Source organism: Denticeps clupeoides, chromosome 3 (assembly GCF_900700375.1).
Source record: "Denticeps clupeoides chromosome 3, fDenClu1.1, whole genome shotgun sequence".
Classification (NCBI taxonomy): domain Eukaryota; kingdom Metazoa; phylum Chordata; class Actinopteri; order Clupeiformes; family Denticipitidae; genus Denticeps; species Denticeps clupeoides.
The window spans coordinates 15805936-15821372 of NC_041709.1; the positions used below are offsets into that span (position 1 = coordinate 15805936).

The following is a 15437-nucleotide window of genomic DNA, read 5'->3' on the forward strand; positions in this document are numbered from 1 at the left end:
GGTTGATAAGTAAGTTAGCATAGCACTGCTCTTTCCCGGAGGAAAAGCTGGGTTTTTAAACTCGTCAGGGTGATTAAACATTCATCACATCACACACATATTTGTTTTTTATACATAGCATAAAAGTAGAAATAATATATGCTTACATGTCAAAAAGAATTTGCAGCTCTTGGTGATTTTATTTTTGTGGAAACCAAATGGCTCTTTGAGTGTTGAAGGTTGCCGACCGCTGTTCTAGAACATCTGTATGATGCATCATTGCAAAGCACCAGGGGACAAATTCTGTTACAAACAAAACTGAGCTTTGTTGTAAGTGCATGATTTTAAAAACTCTGGAGAGAAATACGAGCAGATATATCAACAAGGGTCCCCGAGTCTCTGCCAAGGTGATTTGTACAAAGGCAGATCGGTCCATTCCGGCCCTAGGAAGAGGTCAAAGGGAGTGATCTGCACATGTGTGTCCAGCATGACCAAGTCCCATCAACTGACCGTTCTTAAACCTTTCTTGGTTGTGGACGGCAATGATTTTACTGCTTCAAACATGCTCAGTAATATGTATGTCATTCTACAGAAGAAATGGGTAAAAAAAATGCGAATGTAAATTAGACATTCATAAATGAAGCTCATTGGGTAAATGGGTAAAAAAAATGCGAATGTAAATTAGACATTCATAAATGAAGCTCATTGAGCTGCTGGAGAACTCAAAGAACTTGAGGTGGAGGAGTGGGGCCACTTGTGGAACCGCTTGGACATGTGACATAATTCCACATGTGTTCAATCATAGTTTTGATGCCTTCAGTGAGAATCTACCAACGTAAATGGTCATGAAAATAAAGAAAACACATTGAATGAGAACGTGTGGCCAAACTTTCATGTCTGTCTCTCTGTGCACTTGTTGTATGCCTTGTACATACATATATTGTCTTTCCCTCCATGCAGTTGTAGTATAGGCAGTTTCTTTGGGGATTAATACATTTTTCTGATTCTGATTGATTCGATTGAAGAACCACAAAAGAATCAATGATGGACTTTGTCCACGATCTCAGCTACATTTCGGGTATGTTCTCACGTTTCATGTTTTTATCATGTCTGCTGATTGTTTTTTTTTTTACACAATTAACTACATAATCTGAGAGTTAATCACACAGGCATAACTTCTCCATATATATTTTATTTATGAATTTAGGAAGGAGCTTGAATTAAAAACCTGATCTGACCCGTTCAACAAGAGGCAGACTGCACCATCGTTATAATCAATGACAGCACAGCGATCCTTCACAGTAAAATCTAAAAAAAAAAAAAAAGTAGAGTAGAAAACGTGACTTTTAAAACTCGCCGATTGTTGTGGCCCGGGCGGCTTTCCATAGCGGCCGCGGAGCCGCGCAGACTCAGTGCGCGTCACTCGGCGGCGGCTCCCGGCGGCTCGGACCTCCCGAGAAGGCGGACGGGACGAGGACGACGGGGCTCGCAGAACGCCACGGCGGGTGGAGCGGCTTGCGGTGAGAGTCCGGGGAGCGCGGAGCGGGACACAGGGAGCATCACGCCGGGGCTGGAGGAGGGCCGAGGCTCGGCAGACGCCCGTGTCGGTGGGCCGCCGCCGCCGCCGCCGCCGCTGGACAAATTGTTTGCTTTTGGGTCTTTTTTTTTCTTGTCTTATTTTTTTTTTCTTTTCTTTTCGTTCGACGAGGTGGAAAAAATAACGCCGCCGCGGTTCACTGGTCGCCCGGCGCTTCATCCTGGGACCAGCGACCAGGGACCAGGGGCTTTCACCAACTCGTGAGAAGTTGCGCAGAGGGGGCTCGTATACATTTACATTTACAGCATTTACCAGACGCCCTCATCCAGAGCGACTTTCAATCAGTAGTTACAGGGACAGTCCCCCCCTGGAGACACTCGGGGTTAAGTGTCTTGCTCAGGGACACAATAGTAGTAAGTGGGGTTTGAACTTGGGTCTTCTGGTTTATAGGCGAGTGTGTTACCCGCTAGGCTACTACCCACCCCATCTTATACAAAATGCCTTTATGTTCGGGCACCGCGCTATTAACGAAACATACATCACGTTATCTGTAAATTCTGATGTCTTGTAGGTAGGGACCCGTTAGGGGACATTTCGTGACCAGCGGAATGACCAGTGTATCATTTCGTGACCAGTGTCTCATAAATTCGGGGTGTTTTGTTAGCATCCAAAAATGCTTTCACGGGCCATGAAGTGCACGTATTCAGAATTCACTAAATTAATTTAGTTAAAACAAGGCCGAAATCCCATCACAGACTTTGGACATCTAATACGTCTAAAACGGCCAACTTCACATTGGTGGGTGCTGTACCAGTTTTCGAATACAGAAGCACGCAGCGTGTGTGTATGTGTGTGTGAGAGACGTGGACGGTCCTCCAAATACACTGCCGGAGAACATAAAGTGGACTTTTCGAGCAAGCTCAAGCCCATGTAATTCTATGATAAATTCTATGTGTAAAAAGTCCATATTACAAGTACTGGTGCAAGATTTTACAGCAATCTCGAATCCAGAAAGCTCTCTGAATGGGCCCGAGGTTAGTAATAATTTTGTCAACTCTTAGCAGTTGGGAGTTTCCTATTGGGAACCTGGAATTTCTTCTCAGCCAAATCTGAGAGGGTCAAGTGGGAGCATTCGGAATTGTTAGTTGTCCTGAGAAGTTTAGAACTGTCTTTGGAAAGGAGAAAAACAAACTCATTGGAGAAATTTACTTTGTAATGCTGCAGAACATTCTTAAACTAGTATTTCATATTATTAAATTAAAGTTGGCTGAAACAAGCTTTTGGACGTTCAAACATGTAACAGAACAACCAGTCCAACTGCTTTATTGCTTAGAACTGCACAGCCTCACTGTGTGTTAAAGTGAAATAAATGTAACAGTTAATTATTCGTGGAAAATATTAAAAAGTGGGTAAATATTCCTCAGATTCATGGATTAAGGTTAAAAATTAGTGGAGGTAAATGGAAGTGCGAATGATGTTTAATGGTTAAGGAAGTGTGTAGTACATACAAAATGGAACAGACCTCGGATTTTGGGTCTGGAAAGTGGAAGCCACCAAACAATAATAGTAATTAGAAGAAATAAAAGAATTTAAAATGTAACCAGTGGGTGGTAGTGGGTGGTACAGGGTGGTTGTAGCCTAGTGGGTAACACACTCGCCTGTGAACCAGAAGACCCGGGTTCAAATCCCACTTACTACCATTGTGTCCCTGAGGAAGACACATAACCCTAACTTGCTCCAGGGAGACTGTCCCTGTAACTACTAATTGTAAGTCGCTCTGGATAAGGGCGTCTGATAAATGCTGTAAATGTAAATGTAACCAGTGGTCCGTGAGTGTCCTGACTCCATGTGAGAGGTGGCAGACTTTTTTTTTTTTTTTTAATTGCCCATCCGAGCCCCCATTTCAACACCCGATACTTAGTCTTTTTCCAAAAATACAGATACAATTTTCTGCTTTATATCGTGGAATGTGATGTTTATATGCACTTGTGGTGAGGTGTTTTTATCGTCTTTATGGTGAGGTGTTTTTAGCGTGTTTTATCGTTAAAAACCCTGTTTTAGTATGAGCTTGGTTTTCGACTAAAACGTGAAATATCCAGTCTGATGAACAGGTTGGGAGCTTGAATCCCGGCTCTGACCGTGTGCCACAGGTTTCCTCCAGTTTCCTTACACCATGAACACTAGGTGAATTGCAAACTCTGAATTGTTCATAAGTAGCTAAATGACTAGATAATCTCAAACACCTCTCTATAAATAAGATGGTGATTTTCTGATCATCTGACCTGTATTAGACTCCTCCTTCATGTAGCAGGTGATCTGAAGAAGCCTGCAAATGGGGCGTGTGTTGTGTTGTCACTGCTGAGCAGTAATGTGGAATCTGAAACATCCAGAAACCTTGTTAGAATCTCAAGTCTCAGATTAAGCAAGCAAGGCTTTGCTTGATGAACCTGTCCTCACCCACAAATTTAACAGCCAAATGAAACTGCCAGCTTTTTTTTTTTTTTTTTTTTTTTTTTTTAAGTCATTGTGGTTTACTTTAGAATGAAGGCAGGGACAGAGGGTGGTCTGTGATGGAGGACCCTATTCATATTTGTATATAAAAAGCTAATTCCGAGCTTTCTGAAACACTGGTTTTAAAGAGATTTTTTTGCTGCATGGCGTCTATGGTATTTTATGACCGCTGTTTTTTGACAAGTGACCCGTTTTGACTCCATTAATGCTGCCGTTTATAAGCCGCGCTGTAAAAACGGTAGTATGTGTGGGTCGAAGACTTCTCACGCTGGTGCAAGGCTCTAGTGCCTTTTCCAGGCTCATGGTATCTGATATATGAGCAAAGGCCCCTGACCTTATTATGTGCTTCCTGCTCTCTTCCTATAGGCGACATGTATTATGTAACACAAATTCCATATACTCCCTGTGTGTGTGTGTGTGTGTGTGTGTGTGTGTGTGTGTGTGAGAGTGATCACGACAGCTGCATGTGAGCAGGCGTGCTCTCAAATCTCTTGCACCGTTACTCTAAAATGGCCTATCACATTCAGTAGCTATCCAATGGTTATGGCATGTTATTGTATCTTGTTATCAGTCGATAACAAATGAGGAGCTCTTCACCGCTTTCAGGTTCTGACACCCTCAAGCTTTTGTTTATTATGTGTTATTAATGAAGTCTTTGGTGGTTTTGCCGAGATCCATTCTTTACACACTGCCTATCACTAGTTTCAGTGCACTTACTCTGCGGAGGCTATAGAGACTATAGTGGAGGCACCTTCATGACTGCTCAGCATTGTAAGCAGCTTCATGAGATGATTGCGTGAATAAAAACCAGAACCAAAATCCCCATTGTCTAATTTAAGTTGAGCGAATTTAAGATTAAATTAAGATCAGCTGTTTAGCTACACCCACTAAAGGTAAGTCCCATTCTGTTTTTACTGTGTGTGTGTGTGTGTGTGTGTGTGTGTGTGTGGACACTGCATTTTCCTCTGGCTGTATGTGACTGTGCAGGAATCACAAAGGACTGTAGACCTGGGATTCCTGGCAGCTTATTGGGAAAATAGGCTCTGACCTATTTGGCTTGGTTGCTCTTGTTGCTGTGGGAAGGCAAAAATCCTGTTTCATTTTGGCTTTTGTGTGTGTGTTTTTATTTTTATTTTTTATTTTTTTAAACCTGTGACTGATTTTAAATTATATAAAGGTAAAATATGTCGCACACTTCAAACTGACGGAATCCGTCATGGACTGTGGACGCCAATATTTTTAGATACCAAATACCTGCTTTAGAGCAAAGCGTTTTCGCGTGGACTGGCCTTAAATATATCTGGATTGAATAATTTTTATTTTATAAGTGCAGACTCTGACTAGCAGTAGAAATACTGTGAAGTGAAGTGATTGTCATTGTGAAACCCTGGTGATGGTTAAGCAGAGGACACATTTCGTTGTGTCACCGTGTGCTGTGCTTCACTTAAACCCAATTTCACATAAAACCCAGATGTGCACTGTGACTGGCTTATTTTATTTTATTTATTGGGTCTGCAGTATTTTTAAAACCTTTATGATATTTAAGACGTTATTTTGTTATTTGGGGAAATTTCAGCGTTAGGCCGGTATAATCAAACTATCTACTGTTGGCCAAATTTATATCACAAACCTTTTATACCGCGCAGCCTGACATTCAACTAACAAAGTCTGCTTCACAAGGATTTTTATAGGCACTGAGCAATGATTGGCAGAAACAACCTATACCGCACCTATGAATCCCGCTACAGCCAAGTAGAATTGTAATGATTGATCTTTCAATAAGTAGCTCTAATTGAATTACACCTTTCCTGCATTAACTATAATAAATTACAATGACAAGTTTCTGTAATTAAAATACCTATTGCTGTTATATGTCACTCTTTATTTTGCAAGACTGCATGGCACCAGCATGATTTATGGGAAGGAAGCAAGACAGCGGAGGCAGTGAGATGTGAAGTGATTGTTGTTGTGAAGCACAGCAAGCACAGCACACGGTGCACACAATGAAATGTGTCTTCTGCATTTTAACTCATCACCCTTGGGTAATGCGTTGTGCAACGTCCTGATCAGAAACCATGGGAACCACCTGCCTAAACCACCTACCTGTTGCTGGCTTGAATAGTAATTCATCTAAATTCTGTGTGCCTGTGTCTTTGAAGTGGTAACCCAGAAAAAATATGTGGAAATATACAAATCTTTGTTCTAATTCCATATATCTACCCAACTTAGGAAAAAAAATCTAATCTTCAATTGAGACATCATTTCAATTGTTTTCTCTCTGGTGACTGCACTTTCAATGCTAACAAACTTTTCCCCATTGCTTTCATTGGTCAGAATAAACTTTATTGAATTAATTTATGAGATGCTGTAGTACAATATGCTTCCACATAAAAGCCTAAACAGGCACGTTATTCATGTTATTATTGAGTTTATTTCCATAAAAGCCTTTGTTTCTCTGTTCAGTCCTTTGACCTTCTCTGTTACTGTAGGGATGGAGTTCCCAGTAGATGGTTTGGCACACGTTTCCCATGAAGATCTCGAAAGTTCTGCACAGATCTACATGAATAAACTGCTCTACAGCAACCCAGATACAGCACAGTATCTCACAATACCAAACAACAGGAAGGTAAGAGCCCCTGAAGGTTAATCTGACATGTCTCAACATAGAACAACCATTAAGACTAGTTGGATTATGAATGTTTTTTCATAGTTTGAGAAAGACCGGTCATGTATTTTATGTAAAAAATAGACCTTCAGCCATTTTTCTGTTTCTTTTGCAGATCCATATAAGTCTGTCTAATGTGGGCTTTGTTCCTCTTTATGGAGCCAACCTCAAGTATAAGGTCATGGCACTGTTTGCTCCAGAAGATCAATTGAAAGGTATCTTTGATGAGAATGCATTAAAAATACACAACAAAACACATATGAAGGCATGGAGAAAATGTTCTCTCTCTCTCTCTCTCTCTCTCTCTCTCTGTCTTCAGCCATAGCGCTGTTTCTGGCCAATCAGTGGTGGGCCGTAGAGGATATCCTTAAAACTGCTGATCCTAACAGAACAGGCCTGATTAAGGTACTTCTAATACTACCTTAACACCAACTACATTATAAAAATCATTTACTGAGGGAAAACAGCTCAAATGGATACATAGAGTGGGCTGGTGGTTTCCTTTATCCACAAATACTGTAGCAATTTACAGGCTTTCTGAGCTCAGATGCTTTAATCTTGACCGTAGTATTAGTGTTAAAGTAAATAAATCTGCTTCTTGCCATTTTTTTTTTTTTTTTGATGCGTGCCATTTTTAATAGTGAATTTGGTGCTGTTGCTTTTGTTATGGCAGGTAAAGACACTCCTTTGGGGGAAAATTCCACATTTCACCTGAAAAGCCCTGGTGGGCATGTTGCACTAATAAGCAGCCATATTGTACTTTGTTCTTGGTGCTTGGTTAAAGCTCTTTTGCACTCAGGTTGGTGGGTAGGCTTGAGCTGCACTTTTGCACACTTTTGTTGTTGTTATTATTATTATTATTATTATTATTATTATTATATATATTTTTTATTAGGAAACATCTTGCAGGGGTTGGACCTGATATATATTATTGTTCTTTATTCCATTCCCCCCAAAGAATGCAAACATTACACGTCCATTCCATTCCTGTCCAGGGGCCGAATACAAGCACAGAGAAGCTCAATATATCAGCCTTTAAGTTTGATCCTGCTTAAGATTGGCCAGATGCTCTCATATCCTGTTAGAGAGACAGGATTTCCCTTGGTTTTGCTTTGAGAATTTTTTTCTAACTCGCACGTTTTCAAATTCAAGCACATTTCAGTTTGTTCAGTTACACTGAATCCGGGATTTTTTTGAAGGGTTGGAACTCAATATGTAACTTATATTACGACATCGTTGTTTTCTAAGCTAGCAATGGAACAGCACTGCTGTAAATATTGTGTAATATAGAATATGAATTAAACTCATGAGATCATCTTGTTCAATTTCTATAATCTAGGTTTTAAATGTAGTGATGACAAAGACCTGCCCTGTTTGCAATTACCATAAAATGTGTGTGCAATGGCCTTTGAAATGAGAGCCATACTGAAAAACACAGAGGGCTGAAGAAATGTTGATAATGACTGGTTGGTCAATTATCTAATTAGAAGATGTGCTTTTTTTCCTTCTTGTACTAGGTGCGGACACTGGGTGAGAGGATAGTCCTCTATGTTCTCAACAGAATTGTGTACCGGGCCAATGAAATGAGCTCCAACGAGGTTCCTTTCCTGTGCCACGGCGAAAATGATTACGCCAAAATTCTTTGGAAGAATGGCGAGGCAGTCGCCTTTTATTCGGTAAAACCCAGAGGTGAGATGTATTCTTGTCTGTCAGTCTTTTTGCTGTAAAATCTGACAGGAGTCATTGACCGTGGTTTAACCTCACTAACTCCATAGAGCCATTGAGTGGATCTGAGTCTAGTCCTTCTGTTGGTCCATTCACATGGATGTGCTGTCGTATTGAAGGCTATTTGCAACCAAGGTTAGAAAAATCACATAATGGTGCTTAAGAGATTCCCAATGGTTTGTTGACAAGCAGTGTTCCTGAATGGGGAATTGGCTAAAGCAATTGGTTGACTAGTTCAATAGTTTGATCTGTTTGTTTGACTCTGGCGAGTTTTTTCTGGGTAAAATTGAGGTTGTTACATTACAACATGCTTATTCCTTTCTTGCGTTAGCTCATGACCTTGAAGACATCCACGATCTACCTTTTGACCTAATCATGTTGCTCCTATTTTTTCTATCTTTCTACTAAGGATAGTAATACCAAGGATCCATGCTAAATTCACAAACCGTAGTAATGGACTGCACAAAGACTGCAATGGCAATAAAGGCTTAACTAACTCAAGTAGATGGAACTATTAAGATTGATTTCAACCTCAACATCACCTTAAATCTATAGCTAGATGGTTGAAAATGAGCATTGGGCTGAAACTGGTATACTATACTTCTGCTGCTGTCAGGTGAATGTTTTCTTTGGCTTGGAACCTGAACAGAACGCCCATGTGGTACAGCATAGACAGGGTGAAGAGAACCTTCTTTAGCCAGGCCCCTTCATCTGATGAAGACCCTGGGTCACCGGAAGTGTTCGTTGTTAAGTTAAAGCGGTGGGACTCGATCTAGTTGTAATGAGTGTTGCTCTAACCCAGTGGTGTCAAACATGTGATCCATTGGCCACATTGCGCAAAATCACCACATACAGATCCACGACTGCCCGTTGACACAAAGTGCAGACAACACAAACTACATATCCTATATTGCAATGCTTCAGTTGCCATGCCGATGCGCCCTGTAAACCGCAGCTGAATCTGTACTGGAGCAGTTCCCACATTGGGTTGTGAAGCAGCTCAAAATTTTTGTATGTGCTTCAGAGTTACCAAAGCACCATGCAGTCTCTGTGTGTAGGGAGCTCAGTTGGTCAGCAAAATGTGCACTGCATTATGGGATGCATTTGCCAGCAGCCCGTCACATGGCTGGGCCTGAACAACAGATCTATACAAAGTGGTCTCGGGATAGGAAATTGTGAAACTATGGCCTTCTGCCTACAGGGGGCAGTAGAACAATTAAAAAAAAAAAAAAAAGATGGTTCCGCTTGTTTTTGTGATGTAAAAAGAATCCAATCTGGTAAGGGAAATAAAAAAAAAACAATACTTTGATGGTAGTACATTTGATTTTATATGCATTAAGGGTGAGACAAAATATTAATAATGTGCTGTGTACAGAGTTTAAGTGATAATGGAACTTAAATAAATCAAGTCAGGCTGCAGTGATGTAATACTTTTTGCCTATTGTTTCAACAAAAAAAATATTTATAAGAATTGAAAGTTGCACATCTGATTGTTTTGTAGCTTTCTACCCTTTAAAAAAACTTTGATTGTTTTTTTTTTGTGTTTCATGCACAGGCAGTGTGTGCAGTACTTTTGTGTCCCAGTGCTACCAACTGTCTGTCATGAACTCCATTTTTGTGAGGAAGTGCCACCGTGGAAATGGACATGGTCTTCAAATGCTGGAGGATTTTGTGGATAGCTTCCAAGACGAGGAGTTGGGACTGAAGTACCCACTGTCACGGGCCATGTACAGAGGCAAGTGATTTTATAAAGAAACTTTTTATTTAGCAACATATTCATTGGCATTTAATTTTTGTTGACCAGATTGCTCTGGTGCTAATCTCAAAATCCTAAAACTCACTTGTCTTCTTAATGCAGTGTGTGATCAATATCTAAGAACATACCCAGCAGATGAAAACTTACTTTGGGAGGCAGAGAGCGTTGGGAGGCCATACCAGAGGACCAGAGTCGCCTGTAAGCTCAGGTCTCTGGCTCTGGAAGGTAAGAATCTCCATGCAGCTGACCGAACTGGAACAGGTCCATTTAGACACCAGCAATGGCAGTTTAATCACTGTTCATCAATCCATTCATCTGTTGATGTATAGTCAGTGACAACTCTACTGGAGAAGGTGGGCAGACGGTGAAAGGACAGGTGACCTTAGAGCGAACACCCCTGGAGAACTGCCTGAACATCACTGTATGTTTCTTTTGTTTCTTTCTTCCTTAGAAGATTATTCCCAGTACTGTTGAGTGTCAGTGTCGGGTACATCTGTTGATCTGGTAGATATGCAACTGTTCTCTTTCAGCCAAGGTGTTTCAATCACAAGTGTCCTATTACAATATTGTAAAGCATTATTATTAGTCTCTAGGGGGCAACATGCAGATATCAGCACATGAACTGCTTGAATTAGACATTGTAGATGGAAGGATGGCTTAGTTAAGAGAATTTAATCTAAATTGAAAGATGCCTGTGTAATTAACACTAGCATTGTTTTACAACCAATTTAACAGGAGGAAGTAGTTAAAACGAATGAGCACACCAAGAACACTGAAGGTAGTTTTTATCTATTTATTTGTTTGTTTGTTTAATTATTTATTTGTTTTCGGTAAAACATGTTTTTTGTACTGGCTTCTGTCCTTTGTCACTTGTGATTTGTAGAAATTGAGAAGCCTGTTTCTACTCGCACCAGAAGCAGTAGTCACAGGAAGAAGAGATTGAGAAAAGAAATGCAGGAGGAGCCTATGGAGATTCGGCCAGAGAAAATCAGCAGGTTTGTAGAGTTATTTATTTATTTATTCCCCAGAAACCTTGTTTTTGTTTTGTTTCTTTGTCTGTTTGGTTATTGTGTTACCATTAACTGACCCATTTATCTGAGATATACGCAAAAAAAACAAACATTTGAATTTACAGACTGATGGAGACTGAAGAAGAGATGAAACCTGAGATCAAAATGGCTGCTCAGCAGGTGCGTCAAGCCGGTCAAGAGCCTGTGTCTGCACCTTTGGTTGAAAATGTTCAGGTTGCTGTGTCTGAGGAGGGCCCTGCATCAGCGGAGTTTAAAGAAACGGTGAGGGATGGTGTAGTGTAGAGTGACTTTCAGTTTGAATTGAAGGTCACAGTAAGTCCTGACATGCACCCATCTGTTGTGTATGGTCTAATCGTAGAAATATTCTATTAGTCAAAAAAGTTTTTTTATTAAAAATCTTTAGTTATCGAACCTTTATTACATGACTGAAACGAAACAAGACAAAATGTACATGCTCTTCATTCTCATCGATGAGATGTTATTTCCTGTCATTTAGCCATATTATAATTGTTGTTGTGCATTATTTCTGTTTCCTTTATCTGGTCGCAGATGTCACTTCCTCAATCCCCATTCACAGCGTTATTTAGATTTACTAGGTATTTCTGCTATATCGACTGGGTATGCTGTGCTGCATACATTTCACACAACGAAATATGTCCTCTGCATTTACCCATCGCCTTAGTGAGCAGTGGTGGCCATGAAAGGCGCCCGGGGAGCAGTGTGTGGGGATGGTACCTTGCTCAAGGGGACCTCAGTGTACCTCATCAGTTTTCATTGACAGATCTAGACTTAAATAGTCATGGGTAATTCTGACTATAACAAGACTAAAATGCTCACACTTTTAGTTGACAAACTTGACTAGACTAAAATGAGTATGGATGTGACTAAGACTAATAAAAAGTTAGTGACACTTTTGCCTGTAGTGGTAAAACTCTCATATGGGGTGCCTGTTAAATATTATTTTAAGACAGAAAATAATGTAGAACATCATGGGCCGCAACAGCACATTGTTATGTGCATGACTTTTTTATACAGGCTTAGTTAATGGCTTAGTTAAAACAGGACATAATCTACACTTGATATGATTTAATAATTTTGGTCATATCCAGCTGAAAGCCCCCAGGGTGCTGTTGTTCAGGGTACTGACAGGGATTTCCGTTCGCCCAGCAGGCTTCAGAGGGCAATGGCGACCTGGCTGATGAGAAAGACGAGCAGCAGGTAGAAGCAGCTGCCAAGGATACGGAAGAGGAGATGGTAGGCGAGGAGTTCATTCCTGAAACGGATCTGGTCCACACAAACGGCATGGCAGAGGAGGTGGAGATGGCTGAAGATCCAGACATTACACAGGACAGCACTTTAAGCAATCAAGTAGGTGTATGGCCATCGGCATCACAATATGACACATGTGAGGTTGCACAGATGTGTTCATAAAGCAATAATTTTAAAATAGGGTTAAGGTTTGCATAAAGAAACAAATAAGATTGTAAATATAGCCTGCCAATATTGCCTAAAAATTATATTGAGATATTTTTAAGCTATATCGCAATACATGATATATATCTTGATACTTTGAAATTTCCCCTAAATCACTGTATACATTCTAAATTTGTCCTTTTTATGCAATCAAAATCAACAACATTTATTTGTTATATAGCTTGAAATCACATGTGTGTCAATGGGCTTTGATAGGCCTTATAGTTGACACCCCGAACACATGTCCTTGTGCAGAGAAGTCCAGTGTCATAGTCTACACTGCATGTCCATTATAATGCTATTGATCATTTGAAGATCCATTTGAAAACTTTTGAAGAATTTTTTTTTTTTTTTTTCATGTAATGGAGATGGAGGACAGGTTGATTATAATTTGATTATTATTTTAATTAGAAAAGTAGATCAAATGTGAATGTGCCAGGAGAGTTGTGTGGATGTGCAGAGGTGCAAGTTGTTTGCTTTGACAGGGCTGAGAGGCAAACCTCAAAAGCAAGGTACATGCTGCCTGTTTAAAAGTAATGATAGTATTTACACTCATGATCGGATTTATGGTCATGATAGTCATTGACTACAATACATGTGGAACAAGCTGAGATACTTTGAGTAGATTCGATATAGCGCTCCCCCCTGATTGTAAATTTGTCTACTTCATTTTTGTAAAGGTAAGGCGAGAGGGTGGCAGTTTGGTTCTCTCATGTTCTGTCTAGATAAAAGGAAATACATCACTATATAACAATCCAAAGAATTTGTGCATATTTCTTTACAGAATTACAGATACAGTCAAGAAAGGACTGTTTGCAATCAGCTGCTATCTGTGTTTTGGAGATGAGAAAACAAACTACCCGCCCGGCCCTTTTTATGAAACTGGAATTTTAACAATGTTCTCGCAACTCTAGTGCTGCATTTCCTCGTTGCCAGGAAATTATAGCCCTTGGTGTATAAGGAGTTTTTGTCAGTAGTGTGCTGAAGTGTTTTCTGTGGCCTTCTGTAGGACACAGTAGATGTTGCCCAGGAGGACGATTACAACGAGCCATTGCCAGTAGGAGAGTGTAAAGAGGAGGAGGGAGAAACTGAGGTGCTGACTTCATCAATCGAGGACCACGCACTTCCAACGTCAAGCTGCTCACCTGGGCAGGATGATGATGAGTGTGTTGAAGGAGCATTTTTAGTCCCATCCTCACCTGAAAAAGAAGGAAAAGGACATGAGGAAGAGGAGGTCATGTGGCGTGAGCCCTCTGTGCTCCTTGTTGGTGTGACCGAGGTATCTTATGAGCCTCCAGAAGGTGAAAATCATCATTGTGCAGCTGAGGAGATGCATGAAGAAGAAGAGAAGACTGCTGAGGTCACTGATAACCAGTATGAAGAAGGGACAAGGGGCTCTGAGGAAGGGGAAACAAAGTCTATGGAGGAAAATGAGAGGAGGACACATGATGGGAAAAATAAAGACGTGAGCCCCATGGGTGCCAGGGAGCACTTGGGAAGTATCAGAGCCTTCCCACCAAAGTCCCAACGCAAGTCCAGAAGACTGAATCAAGTCTCTATGGATCAGGAGGCTGAAGAAGAAGAGAAATGGGAGGATGAGGAAGAAAAGAGCATAACCACAGAGGAAGAGGAGAAGGCCACAACCACCGAAGAGGAGGGAGTTGAAGGGAGGAGCTCGGATGAATGGGAGGAGCATCTGGCAGTGGACCGGAGGGATCTTAGGAAGAAGGGAAAAGCTGCCCCTTCCACAATGAGAACCAGATCAGGACGTTCCAGCAAGAACTGAAAATTGCTCTTCAGACAAGTTAACACGAGCACTAATACTGTCAAAGTTAACATTTTGTGTATAACTTAGTTCACAGTTCTCTTACTCAATATTTAGTTACTAACATTTTAATACTGCTTTTAAAATCGATTTTAATACTTGGTGAACTGCTGCTGAAAGAGTAGTGAAATGGCGGCCATTTCAGCTATTACTGTGAAGCCCTTAGGGTGCATTGTTCAGGTTTAGTCTGTGGCCTTGAGGATGCTTTTCACCTCTTGTTTATTCCTCTCAGCACAAGTGGTTTACTGTTCTGAAGAGTGGCTTGTTGCACAGCTTTTTTTTTTTTTTTTTTTTTTTTTTTTTTTTTGCTCTACCTTCTTTAAGTCTCATAATATGCAAACTGGTTATAATTCAGATCCAAGCTGTGTTATGCTGTCATTATTTCACTTCTGTGGACAGTTTATTAGATGACTGCTGGTTTCATTAATGCAAGCAGTTGCTGATTTTAATCATATTATATACACATACAACAAAATATAAATGAATATGCATGTTGTAATCACACACAGACTAGGAACCATTATGTTCATTTCCTGCTTTTTTTTTTTTTTTTTGTGTTGGGGAGTTGGAGTCACATGACCACATGGTTCATTTCAGCTCACTGACACTAGGAGGCGTACTATGCTTGAGAATGGTACTGAAATAGCATTCGGGGATGAAAGATGTGATGGTTATTCCATAGAGCAGCACATGCAAATTGCGAACACACCATGCACCCTTGTTAAAAAAAAAAAAGGGGGTGGATTTGTGTTTTCTTTGGGTAATTGGCTGTTTGTTGGAACTTGGTAAAAGTTGTGGTAAAAAAACCTTATGTTTGAGGTCTGTTTTGAATGTTTTGTATCATTTGAAGAACCCTAATAAAATGTATATGTTATAACCCTCACTAATGTGTGTGTTTTTATTGTGCCTCAGGTACAACTGGTGCTGATGTTCTA

General features: G+C 40.5%; 1 protein-coding gene across 5 annotated transcripts; it reads left to right on the plus strand.

The window, feature by feature from the left end:
- The first annotated feature begins 1369 nt into the window (after positions 1–1369).
- On the plus strand, positions 1370–14770 carry fam169ab (family with sequence similarity 169 member Ab). Of its 5 annotated transcripts, none has more exons than XM_028973471.1 (13): positions 1370–1499; positions 6517–6653; positions 6808–6907; positions 7012–7097; positions 8210–8381; positions 9973–10152; positions 10276–10398; positions 10503–10594; positions 10909–10951; positions 11057–11168; positions 11309–11465; positions 12372–12572; positions 13687–14770. In XM_028973471.1, exons 2-13 carry the CDS (start codon positions 6519–6521, stop codon positions 14461–14463), a joined length of 2178 nt encoding a protein of 725 aa, XP_028829304.1. In that variant the 5' UTR covers positions 1370–1499; positions 6517–6518; the 3' UTR covers positions 14464–14770. The 5 variants fall into 5 exon arrangements, with proteins under 5 accessions (XP_028829304.1, XP_028829306.1, XP_028829307.1 ...); XM_028973473.1 differs by having other exon boundaries at positions 12375–12572; XM_028973474.1 differs by having other exon boundaries at positions 11309–11363.
- Positions 14771–15437: the final 667 nt, after the last annotated feature.